General features: G+C 33.7%; 1 protein-coding gene across 14 annotated transcripts in view; it reads right to left on the bottom strand.

Moving 5' to 3' along the window:
* LOC147064435 (RNA binding protein fox-1 homolog 1-like) overlaps window positions 1-18,292 on the bottom strand; it is a 522,090-nt gene that overhangs the window by 23,106 nt on the left and 480,692 nt on the right. For 13 of the 14 annotated variants that reach the window (XM_085957957.1, XM_085957955.1, XM_085957953.1 and 10 more), the window contains 2 exons: window positions 6,146-6,352; window positions 3,663-3,716 (listed from right to left, as the gene is read on the bottom strand). In XM_085957957.1, the coding sequence (XP_085814083.1) occupies window positions 3,663-3,716; window positions 6,146-6,352 (261 nt within the window). The remainder of the gene's footprint in view (window positions 1-3,662; window positions 3,717-6,145; window positions 6,353-18,292) is intronic. The other variant, XM_085957951.1, reaches the window with a different exon arrangement.

The raw sequence follows: 18,292 nt of genomic DNA on the forward strand, positions 1-18,292 counted from the left end.
TGAGTAAGAATATTATGACTTAAATATTTGGATAACGCACATGGAATAGATATTCTGATCTACAACACTAAATTGAGAATCAACTGTAATCTAGTCATTTAAATTAAATAAATTATGTACAAATTAATTTATTTTTTTATGATAATGCATATTTTTATAATATTGAATGAAACTTTCATTTTTTTTACGTTTAATTTAATTAAAAACATTACATATTTTAAAAATTAAAATAATTAAATCTCAGCTATTCAGTGATGCTTTACAATATGGATATCTGCGCATCTATTCTATATAAACTGCTTTCAGCCACTACAGCAGCTATCTAGGGTATGTTTGTATCGGAAGAATTATAATAACAATTACAATAAGTTAGCCGCCTAAACAGTCAAAACTGTCTATCTTGCTCTAAAATTTACCACAGCCAAAAGAGGTGCTGTTAAAACATATCACTTATTGTAATTATTGCAAAAAGTGCTAATACTTCAATACAAACACTACCCTAGATAGCTGCCGTAGCAGCCGAAAGCAGTCTTGTATATAAAATAGATGTGCTGAAAGCACTTATTCACAGTCATATTTGTGTAAATAAGCGGGCATTTGCATTATGCTCTTCCCTCATTTATTTACACTAATTGTATGACTATGGAGATGGCCCTATGTGTAATAATCAATAAAATGGAGTTTTGAACAGTAAATAAATGTCATATCTTTTAGTCTTAATAAATATTATTATGATTTTATTATACTGATGAAATTTGCATTTATTATTTCACAGTACATTAGAAGCAATGGAAGTTTTAAACAACTTGTGCACTTTTTGAAACATTGTTGTGTATTATGAATTCAGAATTCAGAACATGTATAATAAAATGTATTTTAACATTTCAAAGAAAAGGTAAAATCTATTACACATTTTATGAAAAAAAAAAAAAAAAAATCTAATTAATTTTGTCAAAATGTAAGAAAAAATTGGACACAAAAAGTTAAAAAAATAAAACATTCAAGTCTAAGGTGCAAAGAAACCCCAATCAATATGCAAATTCAGAATTTCATAGTATTAACTGCAGTATTTGCCTAATATACAATATTATGCAGTGAACACTCCATACAGAACTAGACGCCTTATTACCCATATTCTGTATAAATATTAATACAATCTCTACATACGTACTTATATCTGTTGACATCATAAACGGTTACAAAAATAATAAACTGTCTGTCGACCAAGTTATACAGGAAGGAATACATGGATAGTTGAAGCGTTTTATTTAAAATTCTTACCAGTGCATTTAATATTGAAGTGAAGCAGACCACTAACTACTCAATAACTGTACAGATAAATGGAGTACACAATCTAAACAGATTTGTTTGTTAGTCAAAAATCATTTGTGATTATCAAAAGATTATAATATCCTCCGATACGAAAGGAAATTCCACGGTAAAAAAGAAAACTGTTAGAACATAAAATATTAAGTACGACAAATTATGCCCAAATTACAAAACATAGAGGTTAAAAACTATTAACTGTCAAACTAAGTACTTCTATATATATTTTTACAACCCTTATACAAAAAGCTGAGAGACTTGTGCTAGTTATATGATAACATTATAAAATAATAATATCGTAATCTAATTCACTAATAGAATCTTCAGGAATATGATATCAACTAATATAGTAAAATAAATACAGTAGAGTAGAGTTTAATATCGCAATGAATGTAGGAATAATGAGACATCTTTCACTGTAATGAAGCGTTTCTGATAAGAAAATGAAGTATAACTCTCATTATATAGAAGGTAAATTGTATTATCAAACGAGCACGGGCTACTGAGGTGGATATCTCCAAAATGTCACAAGAAAAGCGGTAACATTAAGCAAAACAATCCAATCAATATGATAATGGTTGGAATACTATTAAGAAAGAAATTATAAGAAAAAATAGGCAGTATTAGGTATCAAATTTGTGTACAGGAAAAGTATCACACTTAAGTAATTGCTATGTATTATCAAGCAGAGACATTTGGGACATTGTTTCATTGTATGAAAAATCGGTGTGATAACTTTCAACTGATTCAGAACCTACTATAGTTATTATTATATCTTTCATATTATTAATTGAAAATGTCAACAATAATTTAGAATATTTGTATCCATAGAGAATACGTTAACAAAAACCAACGGAAAGTATCAATCATTTACGGAAGGGCATTTTCTTAATCATTTCACAATTACGCAGATTCAGATAACTACTTAAATTTAAATGTAATACAATGACAATATTTTAATTGAATAATGATAATTGCCGAAATGATGCCGCAAGAAGATGACTTCCTTCCATAAAAGCGAAGAAAATTTAATGAATCGAAATTAAATCATTCTCAAATTAAAAAATATTTGTTTATTATTATTTTTTTTAGAGTATTAAGGATTCCTGGGTTTAATCACAGCTAGTTTACAGCTGCACATGTTTCGTAATAGTTTTATCCAACTTTATCAAATTTTGCTAAAGCTTTCAAATATTTGATTTTAGAACAATTGTAATGGAATCGTCAATTATATGAATAATTAATTCGACGGGAAAGGTACCATTTGTGGTTGGTTGGTTGGTTTGTTATCCAAGAAAGTTAAATCAAACAGGCATGAACATTATCAATGACAGAAATGAGGTACGCGAGGATCGAACGAATACAACTGCACGAATTTAGTAAATCGACTTAAAAATTAAAATGTTTTTTTAATAATATATAAATGAGACCGTGGTTCTCAAATGATCCACGGGGAAAAATTTATTTCTTAACCGATCACTGCTGACCTACTAATTACTAATTGATTACCACATTTAAATATCATGTTAATTATATCTAATGGCCAACTAATGAAAACGCGCCAGGCGAGGTGTCAGCACTAAGTGAGTTATGTTATTATTGTTTGACGGATGATTAGTCAGACAGTTTATACAATGTCTATGAGATAAATAATGTATATAACTTTTTACACGCAGTAGTCGATTCCATTTCAAACATATAAAGGTACTTATGTGTTATTTTTTTTTTATTATATGTCAGTTATATTTGTTTAATCCTCAGTATGTTATATAGATATCATGATATATTCAATATTTTCCCACAGAATGGCATAGCTTATTCATAAATGGGAAAAGTAAAAAAAAAAAAACAATAAGTAATTATGCGAAAGCAGCAAAACTTGATAATTCTCGGGTGCTCATTTCTCAAGAAACATTTGCAGTGTGAACTTCAGTGATATAACAAAAAAAAAATATGGGTACACAGCCTTACTGTAAAATTCCTGTTAGTTTGTGCAATTTTACAATAAATTGCACTGGAATTTATTCCACAGAGAGTGAAAAATGAACACTTCAGATAAAAAATCTTTCACCAATCTACCGAATGAAAATGGTTTTTCTGCTCAACATATCTCCAGTTTTCATGATAATGATATATCTTTTAACATATACCTTGACCAGTTGATTGGTTTTCATGGAGACAGTACGTTTTTTGGAACACGCCATTGACAATTAAATCAAATAACATCTCTCTCGTAACAAGATTTTTAACATTAAGGCAAAGATAAAAATCTAAAAATTTGTTTTTGTTGGAAAATTTAAATACTTCATTAAAATGATAAAATTTGCAGTGCCTACCTTCGAGCCCCTTTCATTAAATATAATTTCTACATCGAGGATTGTTCCGTATTGCTGAAAAAGAAAAAAAATCACAAATATAATACACAAAACGAAACACAAAAGTGATAGGAATTATTAATGAAGAAAATGACAATGCAAACCTAATAATGGTGAATACAAACATAAATGATTTTATCAAGAAAATTTGTCATAAATAAAGCACAAATGTATACCATGCAATATTGAATGATTAATTGACATTCCCAAATTCACCATTGTTATATTTTTCTAATACTAGAAAATATGTCAACGAATTATTCATTGATTCTATCAAAGGATAATTTAAATGATAAGACATCCTGAAAATACATCCCTTATCCATAATGTTATAATGTATTGGTCACGTATAAAAAGAAAGTTCTAAATCAGGGAGGGGCAAACTTCGGATGAAGGGCCAAAATTCAGTAATTCAAAATTAGCGGCGGGCCGCAAGCAAAATACCATTTTTATGTACACTATTTATTAACAAAAATAAAACAAACCTAATGAGAGGAATGAAACTGTTTTACGTATTTTCACATTTTTTTTAAATTAATTCAGGTGTTAATTTTGTAATTGAAAAAGGCGTTAAAAGATAAAAACGTGAATCTTTTCAAAAATATAATATTGCTTGCGGGCCGCGGTTTGCTCGTGCCTGTTCCAAATAAAAAGCCCTCCAGACATTCTGATATCGGTGGGTGTTAGGGCCAATTTTATTAGTATCAAAATAACTGTACGCATGTTGAGCGTAAGCATTAGTGTCGTGGGGCCCGGGTTCGAATCCTGGGTCTGGCAAATACACATATTGTTTTTCAATTTGTGTTTGAGTCATGTACCTAATAGATTGAGCAAGTGGCTGATATCCATTTATCATAAAAACAAAATCTATTAATACAAACTTCCACAATGTGGAGGGCCATAAGATCATATTATGATCTTATTAGGATTGGACATGGTCATATAATAAATAATAAATTTTGGATGACTGAGCCATACCTACCACTTGCTTTTCCCCTCACCATATGCCATATTTCCACACCTGTTATACAGGTGTATATCGTGGCGGAACAAACGTTAGGAGCTCTACAAAGTTGTGGCGAAAGTGCCCCATGAGCAACTTTCCAAGACCTTGGTTGGTGTGCACTAAAGTGTGCATGATTTCTACTTTGATTTAATGTATTCGGTCAATTCTCGATGAGAAAAGACCTTGCTCGCTATAAAATGTCGCAAAATTTTTAAAGGCTCCGAGGGTTGGACTAACTTGAGTAGCGCTTCCCTTTCAACCGACATATGGGGGCACTTCTGCAATTCGCCATATAAGCAAGTCGGAGATTCTATTACGCCACTGTGTCCGGTTAAGAACTGAGAAGTCCAATGGTCTGGAGTCAATATGGTTACATGCGCAACTTTATATTTGGAAAAAACAAATGTGTCTGTCTGCCCTTGGAAGTTGAATTTAAATATCGGTATATGTACGTGAATAGTTTTGTTTAATTCCATCAACCCTTTTTTTGTTATAACATTAATAAGCCCCTTCCCCCGCTGCTAACACAACCCCAAATTTTTGCATTCTATTCAGAATGCAAGAATCAGCTTACAAAATTAGAATGTTTGAAAGCATCACCATTTATTATAATATATTGGGTCAATCAAATTGGGAGATCTGGAAGACGTTTGAGTGTAATAAAAAAATTATATATAGGAACTGAAATTCTATCGACAGGATTTATTATGTAAGTAGAAATAATTAGTGTTTTTGATTTGAATAAACAATTGACAAAAATAACTTAATGTGCTAGTCAATATATTAATTTTTTGATTATGTAATGCAGTGATCTCCAAAGTTTATGTTACTACGCCTCCTTTAAATAAAAATCTAATTTTGGCACCTCCCCCACCTTTTATTTAAAAAAATAATACAGACCCGTTTTAAAATGGTAAAAAATGTATCAATATAAAATAGTCTATAACAAAATAATACCCTTTTATTATATAGATATATACTCATATTTAAATTAATTGGTTTTTAATATGATGGATGTGTTTGTAAAGTAAAGTTTATCACATCTAGGTGCCATTGAAGAAAGTGCTACTCGTTGCTAGCTTGCGTAGCAGATAAAGATCTGCTACTAAATGGGATTGATATTTGGATTTGGACAGAGAATGTAGAAAATTCCGTTTCGCATAAATATGATGTTACGAATGGCAGCAGTACTTGCATTGCTTTGCTTGACAAAATATTATATTCCTACCATCAGTATCGCATGATAATTCATTTAATTTTTACTTTTCAACAGTTAGTAGTCAATTAAAATTCATCATCCTGTCCGCGTCTCCCTTTGCAATAGTCTGCTGCTACCCAGGGAGGCGCGCCTCCCAGTTTGGAAATCGCTGATGTAATGTGTAAAGCTTTTCCAATCATGTGTGTGAAAGAGTTGTGCAAAAAAGATGAGTATACTTACTCCAAACATGGTCCTAAGGTCGGGGTCCCTAAATCGGAACGGTATATTGGAGACGTGCAGCCGCTTGGGCTGTCCGAGGGATCCTTTGTCGACGGCGGCCTGGGCTGCCGAGGCGGAGACTCCCACAGGGACGAGGGCCCCTGCAGACGCAGGGTCTGCGCCCACGCCCACGCCCGCCTCCGGCTCTGTTTGCTGCAACGCACCAGTCTTCATGGGAAATACACATCAATGGATTTCAAAGGCAAAACGTAAAATGCGAAAATAAAAAAAAAAAACAGCACAGTCCAGCAGAAGATAACTTCATTACGACTCGATCGAGAACATATTCAATTTGAACAGCCTTATTGTTTGTCTCGTTCATTCACATACATGAATTATTTACAAGAATAGAAAATATTTGGCTAAGTATTTTAGCATATTATCCTTTTGGATCCAATCAATCATCATAAAGTTATCATCAACTGGTCAGGGTATGAAACTCTTATTTATTGACATTAAATCAGTTTAATGATGCCAACTGTCAATTCTTAATGGAAAGACATAGTATCAATAAAAATCAAACATAAGATGATGCAGTTGGTTTTTCATTCCACATAATTTAATAATGATCAGGACCGGTTCCATCTGTTGAGAATGTCCCATGGAAGTGGACGAAACCAGTCCTGATCACTATTAAATTATGTGAAAAAAGTACAACATATTGTGTTTTATTTTAATTAATCAGTTGTTATTTTATAATATTTTATGTATTAAACCAAATACTAAGAAACTTCATTCTGGATATATGACTTTAATATAATATAAGAAAATTAAGAAATGTATATTTAAAACTATAAGCAAGTTATTCATTTACTTTCAAATATATTTTAATTAGAAAACTCAACTTTTGACTACTTTTATATACAAGAAATTTGATTAAAATGTTATTTCCCTAAGTTAACAGACTAAGCATTGTATTTCTAATATTTTAAAAATAATAAAAAAGTCACTACTATAATATTAAGAAATCATTTAAATGTCCAGAAATAAAAGTTTGATAATCCACTCCCTAAAAGCAGTAGGTACAACACAAAAAATTGCAACATAATTATGGTGGGAACTATTTATAACATTATTATAATGAGTACATAATTATAATTAGTTGATTAAAATTTATTATTAAATTATTAATGTGATGAATTATTAAATTATTAATGTGACAATAAAACTCTTAAGGCCAGATGCAGAGATGTCGCCACTAAACCTAACCAACATAGTGGCAGACTATAAAACAAATGTGGCATCTGTCAAAATTGGCAAGCATGTGCCCTATGTTATAACTTGTGACATGAAGTCACCCGACGACATGACGTAATTGTGACGTAACCTCAATACACGCATCGAGGCGAGCCGCCCAAGCACACTGCTCACCATAGATATTATTATGCTGAAACACCTATTTGTGTATGGGGACAATGAATAATGCCAGTATTAGAGTAGCGTTAATTTCTCGAATGCTATTGACTCACTCCGGTAGTACGTCACAATGATGTCATATGACGTCATGTCGACCGGGCGACTTCATCTCGCAAGTTACAACATAAGGCCCCATATCATACACTAAACTCAAGCAAATACAGTACTGTATTGAATTTATTCGTATGAAAAATAAAATAGATACATTTTTGTTTAAATTCTCTATACAATATACTTGGGTGTTACTCAGTTCTACCACTAGTTACTAAACGGCAAATTGGGTTAAATATAAGTAAGCATATGGCCCTTAAAATATTATAAGTACATAATTTCGTTGATGTGGAAATAATATGTTTTCTCTTTGTGCTGATATAGGGCCAGATGCAGAGATGTGCCACTAAATTAACATAACCAACATAGTGGCATTTGTCAAAATAGGCAAGCATATGGTACACATAACTCAAGCAAATACAGTACTGTATTGAATTTATTCGTATGAAAAATAAAATAGATAGTACATTTGTTTAAATTCTCTATACAGTATATTTGATTATTTCTCAGCTCTGCCACTATTTAGTGGTATCACTAGTTACTAAACGACAAATTGTGTTAAATATAACTAAGCATCTGGCCCAATATTATAAGTACATAATTTCATTGATGTGGAAATAATACGTTTTCCCTTTGTGCTGATATGAAAATAGTAAGTAATGTAAGTTTAGTTAAAAGCTTTCATTGGAAAATTAAAAAACATTTAAATTAGACAAGGGTTTGCAGAGAGAGAGAGACATTTTGGTATGGCAAATAATTATTCATTGGAACTTAATGGCTCGGTTCAATAATGTCGCAATTTGCAGAGAAGCAAACCACAACTAAATTACTTGGAAATAAATTAAACCATTAATTGATTAGTTCTACGTGTTTACGTGTGTACTGAGATACAAACATTTCACTGAATAAATTTATTGAATACGTCGTACAGTATAACTGAAAAGTAACTAATTTTCATACCAATTATAATGAACCCACAACATCGAATAACCAGTTCTCACCACTGTAGAGTACCTACTTACTACCAGAGTGCATGTTTCTTTAAGCCTGATTCCTAAACCTGATCTGCATCGATTGATTGTATTAAGGCCTTGTCCACATGGTACGTTTTGACTCACGCGCATTCCAGGTACATGTGACCTCATTGAGCCGTCCACATACACCGTGACGACTATCGCGCGCGGTCGAGGTACAGGTGACCTTATTGAAGTGTCCACGCGCCATATAGACAACGCCTAAACTACCATAAGACTCCCTTTTGTTAGTAGTATCGCCAATATTAAGTGGCACCTACGGGAATGAGACGATTGCGCGACGCCGACTGGACGACACCGAATGGCTGGTTGCCAGGACAACTGTACGACGGACATCTAGGCACATGAATGAAATACACATACGTTGCGATTAGTGGTCAAGCAAATCTAATGTAATAACGCGAATGTTAAGGCTGTTGCAAAGACTAATGGTGCTATGGTGTTTTGTCTACTTTGTGATTCAAATTATAACGTACGTGTGTATTTCATCCACACATTTAACTCGACTGCGGGGTACCCAGATGTCCGTCGTCCATTTGGCAGACTAGTTACCCAGTACCCGCCCAACAACTTAATTTTAAATGTATATCTTTTCCATAAAGGTATGTTCCATATTTTGTGTTGAGATGATGATCACAACAAATCCTATTAATTTTTTGGCGGGTAATGGCATATTATGTCAAAAACTTTCTATACCCCGGTCAATCTAGTGCTGCCATATTCCAATAGTTGCCCGTGGTTCAGTCTAGCAGCTAGCTGGTCTTTCCTTGCCTTCAGAGGATGCGTACATAGCCCGCCTTGCTGGTAACTCTTCCACAGTCTTCATTTTCTTACGCTACGTGACTTTTTTTACCCCAATAAAGAAACTGTGCCTCATTATCTTCTCAGGCTGTCTTTTCCAATATATATTTCTCTCATCCAGTGTGCTGGACAACATTCTGACACATATTATGATAATACTGAGAGAGAAAAAGAGTTTTATAGAGATATATGTGATCGCAAAATGATCTGCTGCTAACAGGTGACACCCTCATCATTTAATATACCTACATGAAAAAGACAATTTAATATTATTGTACCTCTACGATCGTATATTATTATGAATTTTACTTTCGAGGTGCTACTAAACTTTACCTGATACTGACGTAATAATAGCTGTCCGTGTGTTTGACAGGTGACACAGTGTAGGTATATACACTGAATTTAATATTCTCTACAGTAAACAACTCGACTATTAAATAATCATAAAAAATAAACGAATCCCACACAGATTTCGAAAACGCATGAAAAGGTTTTTCCTTCACACTACGTACTTTCGGAATTGTCAAAAAACAGGACACGTGCCGATATACAAAAAAAATATATTTCGGCATTTTGTAAAATTACGCAAAGACTTTTCGCATCAATTTCATTAAAAAAATCCACCCCACTCTCCCCATTTCAGCCGGTGGCATTGGCAAACATGTCATCCTACCCACTTGTTTCTGTACACCCTACCTACAAAAGTGTGTACTTATGAAACATGGTATGTAATTATACTGTACAGTGTACGGAATAATATATTGTATTCGAAATACTGTCAAAAAGCTACAGTAGGTATTTTAAATTATAAAAGTATTCTTATTCTTAGAAAAGCCGACAGGTGGCGCGACTAGTACTGTAAGCGGTTTGTTTTCATGCAGCGGCACTACCGATTCAGTATGCTGCGTTTTAGTTGGAGTTTGCGAGATTATGTTGAGAAATAAAAAAAAAATACAAAAATAAAACTGTTTTAATGCTTTTTTCTAAGGAATTATTGACCCACCCTCGTACCATAGGGAACTGCGTACGACCGAATTACGTAATCTTACGTACGAATTACATAATCTCCTTGGAGCTCAATACACTTGGTTAGACGTTTCTCAATTTTTTTTAAACCGTCAGAAAAATAAGTTTTCGGAAGGTCCTCAAAATAAGCATTTGTCCGATCGATGACTTCTTCATTTGAAAAAAAACGTTGTCCACTTAGCCATTTTTTTAAGTTTGGGAAAAGGAAAAAGTCACTGGGGCCTAAATCTGGCGAATACGGTGGGTGGTCGACCAATTCGAACTTCAATTCTTCAATTTTAGCCATTGATTGTAAACATGTGTGAACACGGGCATTGTCCTGATGAAAGAGGATTTTTTTCCTGTTTAAATGAGGCCGTTTTTCTTCAATTTTGTTTTTTAGCTGATCCAATAAAGATGCATAATAATCCCCTGTTATTGTTTTTCCTTTTTCCAAATAGTCAACGAAAATAATTCCACGTGCATCCCAAAATACAGTAGCCATAACCTTACCAGCTGATTTTACGGTTTTCGCCTTCTTTGGACATGGTTCGCCTTTCGCAATCCACTGCTTTGACTGTTCTTTCGTCTCGGGAGTATAGTGGTGTATCCATGTTTCATCTACAGTCACAAAGCGACGAAAAAATTCATCCGGATTGCGTTGCATGAGCGACAACAGGGCTTTAGAGGCCACCACCCTATTGCGTTTATTGTCGACTGTGAGCAAACGCGGCACCCATCTTGCAGAAATTTTTTTCATGCCCAATTTGTCATGTAAAATAGAAATGACGCTACCTTTTGAGATCCCTGTAACCTCAATTATCTCACTCAACTTTAATCTTCGGTCACTTAACACCATATCGTGGATTTTATTGATCATTTCTGGTGTAGTCACCTCTACAGGACGTCCTGAGCGTGGTTCATCCTTTGTTGATGTACGACCACGTTTAAATTCATTTAACCAGTTATAAATAGTTGCAAGTGAAGGAGCAGATATGCCGTGAACTAAATCCAACTCATTTTTTATTTCCTTTGCTGTTAACCCTTTTATATTAAAATGTTTAATAACAGCTCTAAACTCAATTTTCTCCATTTTCCATTTTTCCATTTTCCACAAGCAAATTTTTTTTTTAAATGTACGAGAAACACACAACAACCCGACCAATCTGATTGAAACTTCACAGCATACTGAATCGGTAGTGCCGCTGCATGAAAACAAACCGCTTACAGTACTAGTCGCGCCACCTGTCGGCTTTTCTAAGGACTTATTGACCCACCCTCGTATCTTATATAATATATATTTATTATAACATAATATATAAATATTATAGTATAACTACTCATTATAACAGTTTCGTATAATTAGACTACGATTGGTTCCACTTAGAACAAAATATCCTAGACAATTCAAGACTCGTTTATTAATTTCACAAGAATCACGAGATTTTTTTATTTAAGTTAACTATGTGTATTACGTTTTATTTCCGTTCGGGCGATTTTCACCCCAATTTTTTCCGTGGAAAACAAAACCGAAAACTTTTGTTTTCCTTTTATAATTTTATTTCTGCCCATAATGAAAGACAGGAGCTTTTTTCTTGTTTACTTTCCATGCAGATCCGCTCGCGGATTTAGTATATTTCATTATCAATTTATCAAGAAATAAGATTGTTGAGATTTCTAAAAAGAAATTTAGCAAGACTACTATAATATCTCGAGAATTCCTTATTACCACCTCTACTCCGAGATTTATAAACCCAAAAAGTTTTTGTACTTGCGAAGAAAAAGCAGATGAAGTTAATAATATCTAATAATGGAGAAACAAATTGCAAAAATGTGATGAGCTTGAGATTATTCCACGCTTTTTATTTCTCCAGATATGAAAATTCTCTAAATCAAGAATATATAGGTTTTCTCAAGAATTACATTTTGGTTTTTCGAGAAATCGGTTTCATTACGAAATTACATAATATTCTTGCCGATTATTTTTTTCATTTCGCCCAACAAATATTTACCGGAACAAATGATTTCTCGAGAAATGAGAATTTCGGAAAATTAAATCTCCAGAATTCTCGAGACTAAATTTCTCGATCATAACCTGTAGGAAAGATCGATGAATCTCCAAGCAACGCGAAAATTATATTTGTCAAAACATTCGTGTTCCAAGATCTTGAAGGAAGACAAAACAAGTTAATTGATGGCCTTGAACATATTGTAATCTCGGCGGCGAATGCTTCGAATTCATTGTACAGATCACTAAAATAATCAATAAGTCATTCAGACACTCGAATTAAAGGAACGACTGTCGACAATACGTATAAGACGGATACTACATTTTATGGACATATTTTATAGATTTGTAGCTTTGGAAAACCTTCAGGGAAGACGAAGTAGAGGAATTTCGAAGTGGTCACGATCCTCACCAATGAGAAAACGACAGAGACTAACACACGTAGTAGTAGGTACCTATATTACATACTATAATGTGCTGGTAAAGACTACCACGTTGATATATGTATATAAATAATAAACAGGTTCTGTGAGTATATTCCGCGAAAATTTGAAATTTTTTTGGATAAAAGCGACAACTTACAGATTTTGTTAATTGATTAAAAACAATGGTAAAAAAATGTTTTCACACCATCCGTTATTAAAACAATGAAGAAATTATCTAGGTTATAAAAAGAAAATATTTGTTTGTCACCCTGTTTGTAAGCCTTAATGCGAAATGAAAATGTTTGTATTTTTTAAACCTGTTCAACCGAATTCGTATAAGCTATGTAAGATTTCGCCGAGGTTTTACAAATTATTTGATGTGGTTAGGCTACCCCAAAAAACGGTTGGGAATCACTGAGATACAGCGCCATCTTTAGTGATGAAGATGTATTTATTTTATGACGTCATAAAGAGAAAAACTGTAAAGGGAATAGGGGCCATTTCCACAAGATTTAAAGATAAAACAATGTCAGAAAAATATTAAACTATAATAACAGATATGGAGGTATGTCAGTATAGTGGTAATACTACCACAGTGTATACACATATGTAAAAGTATACATTGAATTATTTTATTTAACTAGGAACCTTAAGCGTGGGTGCAATAAAGAATCTATTTATTTTAATTATTCAAAATAAGGCTCGACAGTCATAGGTGTAGTCAATAAACAGATGGAGAGCGTCTATATACAAAAGAATTTAAGCCAATTCCAAGAATCGACTGGGCTGAACCCATCATACATGCATCGTCATCATCATTAATGGCATTGCAACCCTTGACGGGTCTTGGCATCCTTCAAAAACTTCCTCCATCATGGACGATCCAGCGCCGACACTGTCCAGTTGTTGCTTTGATTGAGCATTTTTAAATCTCACGTGGCGCAGTCCAGCCATCTAAATGTTTGGCCGTCCAGGTCTTCTCTTGTCATCGGGGGTTGCGTACATAGTCCGCCTCGCCGGTATATCCTCCGGTATTCTATGCACGTGGCCGATGCAGCGTAGTCTCTGCATTTTCATATAACACGTGATTTTTTTGCCCCCATAAAGTGTTTACAGCTCCTCATTATACCTTGACCTCTCCACTTTCTTGTATAGATAGTGTTGCCAAAGCTATTGTACAGTAAAAACAAAACTATGATTCGGTTCGTGGATTGTATGCGTACGAATACGTGTACCGTTGTCAGAGCTACGGGTATATCGGCTGCCAGGTAATTAGTACCATTAGTAGGACTCGGACATCCGAACGCATACCATCGACCAACCGAATCATTGTTTTATTTTTACTGTACTATATACGTTCATACAATACTATCATTACATACTATCATACCATACTACGTTCATAGATGAACTATTGATAATTATTTATAATCTGAGTGCTTTGATATAATATGACATGGGGTTTGGTGTTTGAATATACCTATATTTAGTATGGAAAAGATGTAACCCTAACGATATTTATGGCAAGGAAATGGCGTTACGTGGCGTCACGTCAAACGTTACGCACGGCGAACGTTAAATCGAATCACGCGTTTTCCTAACAACGTGATGAAAATTGATGATGTATTTCCAATATGACGAAAAGTTTATACCTACTAGCGTTGGTTTCCGCATAATATTTCTACTATTTACTTACAACAGCGAGAACTACGACAGGCCTCAGTTTTGTGAGCAAATTCGTCTCCGAAACCATCAACTCGTTTTACGAACTCATTACGTCTGATTTTTTGTAAAAACATACCCTTTAGCTAAGAAACTTTATATTTCTGATTCCTTAGTCCCTAGTTATTCAATTAAATATTTGTACTGTCAACAAAAATTGAACACAATAGTTTTCTGTAAATTTAATGATGTCTGGTTCACATGTGATTCATTATCAGTTATCAGTGTTATCACGTTTTTTCTTTTCATTCGACCATGTCCGATCATATGGGCCTCCACAGAGTGGAGGTTTGTATCGATAGATTTTGTTTTTTTTTTTACGAGAAATGGATGTCAGCCACTTGCTCAACCTATTAGGCCCATACCCTGAAACACACAAATTGAAAAACAATGTGTACTTTCTAGACCCAGGATTCGAACCTGGGACCCACGGCTTTATAGTCCAACGCTTAAGCCGCGCGGCCACCGTGGGTGTAAATGTGGGTGTTATCACTATTCCATGAAAAAAATATTGACACGACTTACCTACACATATTATGTAAGTTGTGTTTTAAGTGTATTTAAGAGACACGGTCACATCAGGTAACAATAATCAATTTAGATATTATATTGATAGGAAATTAAAAACAACATTTTATACACATGTATATACCTATATAGTTATTCAATAAAAAAAATGCTCATAAATCCCAAGGAAGTCAGAAATAATGCGAACTGATATCTAACGGCTGTGGAGTAACAGGCAACCGATCCCGAGTGTGGAAGAATGTAGGATAAACTTAAACACGTGTCAAGAATACATCATTCTAAGCTTGTCCTTCGTTCTGACAACTGCTCTCGGCTTATTTAATATTGGCGTATTTTTAGGTTGCAAGACACTATTGCACGTCTATAATGTGCGTTTCGTTTTCGTAGGACACTCACACATAATATCTTCTCATTACATTCCATTTATTAATCTATTCTGTGCTAAATCCTTTTTCACGTTATGTAAAAACTGCTATTATTCATTTTTTTCCTTTTCATCCTTAGTTTCTAATTGTCATTCGTAACGATTTTTATATGTAGCTCAATCCACAGATTCACACATAACGTGATCCAATATACATTAATTATGTACCTACGTATTTTGAAACATGATATTATTATCTGATGCGTATGACTGTTATTAGGTAATAAGTACTCTGCTGTCGTACCTATCCAATCATGTTCACGTTGTGTATTAATTTTCATCTCGTGTTGATTTCCATCCCATCTAGTGTCAGACCAACAAACTAATGTTCAAAGGGTCAATCAATGACCTTAATTACATTGTATGTCGTGCCAACAGACCCACTGATAAAAATAGGCATCCAGGCTTCTATAATGTGAACACAGTGCTTAAATTCAAACGGATAACACTAAATTTACAGATAAATATCACAATTTACTTAGTACATTATTGTCATTATGTTTTCGCTGATAGACCGATTACGTTGGCTAGATTCCACAAAGACTCAAAGGTCTTACAAACAGTACACTTGTTTAAATTATACATTCCTTATCAAAAAAAATAAAATAGATCGGTTATCTCGACATTTTATGAAGTTAAAAATATGATGATAAGAAAATAACGACCCTTTACCATGTTAATATAACGGGAAACTATATATTGTGATAATATGTTCTGAGATATGACCATTATGGGTGTTTATTAATAAAATAATGACCTGAGATATAAGATAAAACACAGTGAGCCATACCCTACGGAAAATGATTTTCCATATAGATGGAATGTGACGGGAGGGGGCAGAGAATAAACGAATGTGAAATGTGACGTTGGACGAGAATGTTTAGACTTTCGGGCGGACATACATGCCGTAGCGAAGGGTGGAGGTAGGCTGTTAAGATCCGCCATACATAGTGCACATAAACTTTGATAGTCATACGTATTTGTTTTTATTGACCTAAGACTACAATAATTTACATAAATGGTATTGGTTAGTTTTTAAAAATCAATTAAACCCTGCCTAACCAAACCATAATATCTTTGGTATATTTTGAGCGATACGACAAAATTGTGCACTCTTTTTCATTCGTACTTATTTGTTTACGTTGGATTAAGAATACATATTACACATATATTTTTTTAAATTCATTAAGCCCTGCCTAAACCAAACTATAATAGATAAAAAATATTATTCTATCTATAAAATATCCAAAGTTGGGTATGCTCGACGGTTCATGGCGCGCTCGTCGGTGGTTCATTGGGTGTGCGTCGAAAAACAATCTGTTAGAGCTTGTCCAATTGACTTGTGTCTCACCGCGATTGCATGTGGACAGCTCAATGAGGTCACATTTACATCGATCGCGCGCGAGAAGTGACACGCGGCGATTACATGCATTTTTACGTTTTAGTTTTTAGGCACGAATCAAATTGCGCCATCTGGACAAGGCCTTAGCGTGTTCGAGCCATAATAAGTAATTTGAAGAGCTGAAAGGGCTAGCCATAATAAATTTCAAAGTAGGCTTTCAACTCACACATCCTTATTGAGACTTGAACCTATTTTCCGCATAATTTTTCTCGAAAGCCCCATTTACTAAATGGAAAAGCGTTTAGAATGCAAATAAATACTGCCGAGTTCATCGGAAAAAAAAAAAATCAATGACCGAAAATAAAAAATGTCACTTTTCTCCCGGGATTATGCAAATCTATAACGGCATCAAGTAGGTAGGTAGATATTATCAATAATGAGGGAGCTCGTCTCAAAATATTTCGGCGTAGCTTGCGATCGAGTTTTCCCAGGAAAACAACGAGCAAGTTTTTTATTCGATTAATGAAAAAGTTGAAAGTTGAGGCTTTCTTTTAAAATAACCCGAAGGCGAAGTTTCCCTGCCAACAACTCTATTCTCTTTTCACTGGGAAAATCGGACGGCGCGCTCCCCGTTGGGAAAACATTAATATTAGCAAACTAATAAAAACAATAAAACAACAACTTATAAACACAATATAATATTAGGCAATAAAGGTTACAAATTATATAGTGATGTAAGTAGATATTATGTATTTTAGATTAAAACTAGACTATTTAATAATAAGTATTGTATTGTCACATTAGGTGTGTGATGCAAATACATTAATTAAACACTTACAAAATGCAACGGAATTTATAAAATATAGAATAGCCTCAGTGGGCCTGTTCTATACATAAGACTGCTATCGGCGATAGTTAATATTTATGTATCGGGGTATTCTGTATAAGGAAAAGGGCAGCTCTTCGACAAAACAAATTGAGTTAGTGTACAGATGATGATCTACGTGAAATTCTAAACCATTTGACATAATGTCAAAAGAGGTATAAAATTTATTTCAGTTTTTTGTTTTTTTTTCATGAAAACAGTAGTTACTCTAAACAATAAAACAGTATAACGAAATTCATACGCAAAAACACAGCATTGATTGAAAATATAGGTACTGGTTTTTGCTTATACCATAAATCAAAATACACATCCACGTTATTGAAAAAAATCTTAAGAAAAGTTGAAAAACGTGAAAGTCTCCTTATCTCAAAATGCTACATTTTTACAAATGGGGGCAGTAAAATAATTGTTACATTAAGTTAGCTTTCGAAACTGTCCATCTTGCTCTAAAAGTTAATAAAGCCAA

Source organism: Rhyacophila brunnea, unplaced genomic scaffold, assembly GCF_057557595.1.
Source record: "Rhyacophila brunnea isolate RB1 unplaced genomic scaffold, BYU_Rbru_1.0 scaffold_7, whole genome shotgun sequence".
NCBI classification, from domain to species: domain Eukaryota; kingdom Metazoa; phylum Arthropoda; class Insecta; order Trichoptera; family Rhyacophilidae; genus Rhyacophila; species Rhyacophila brunnea.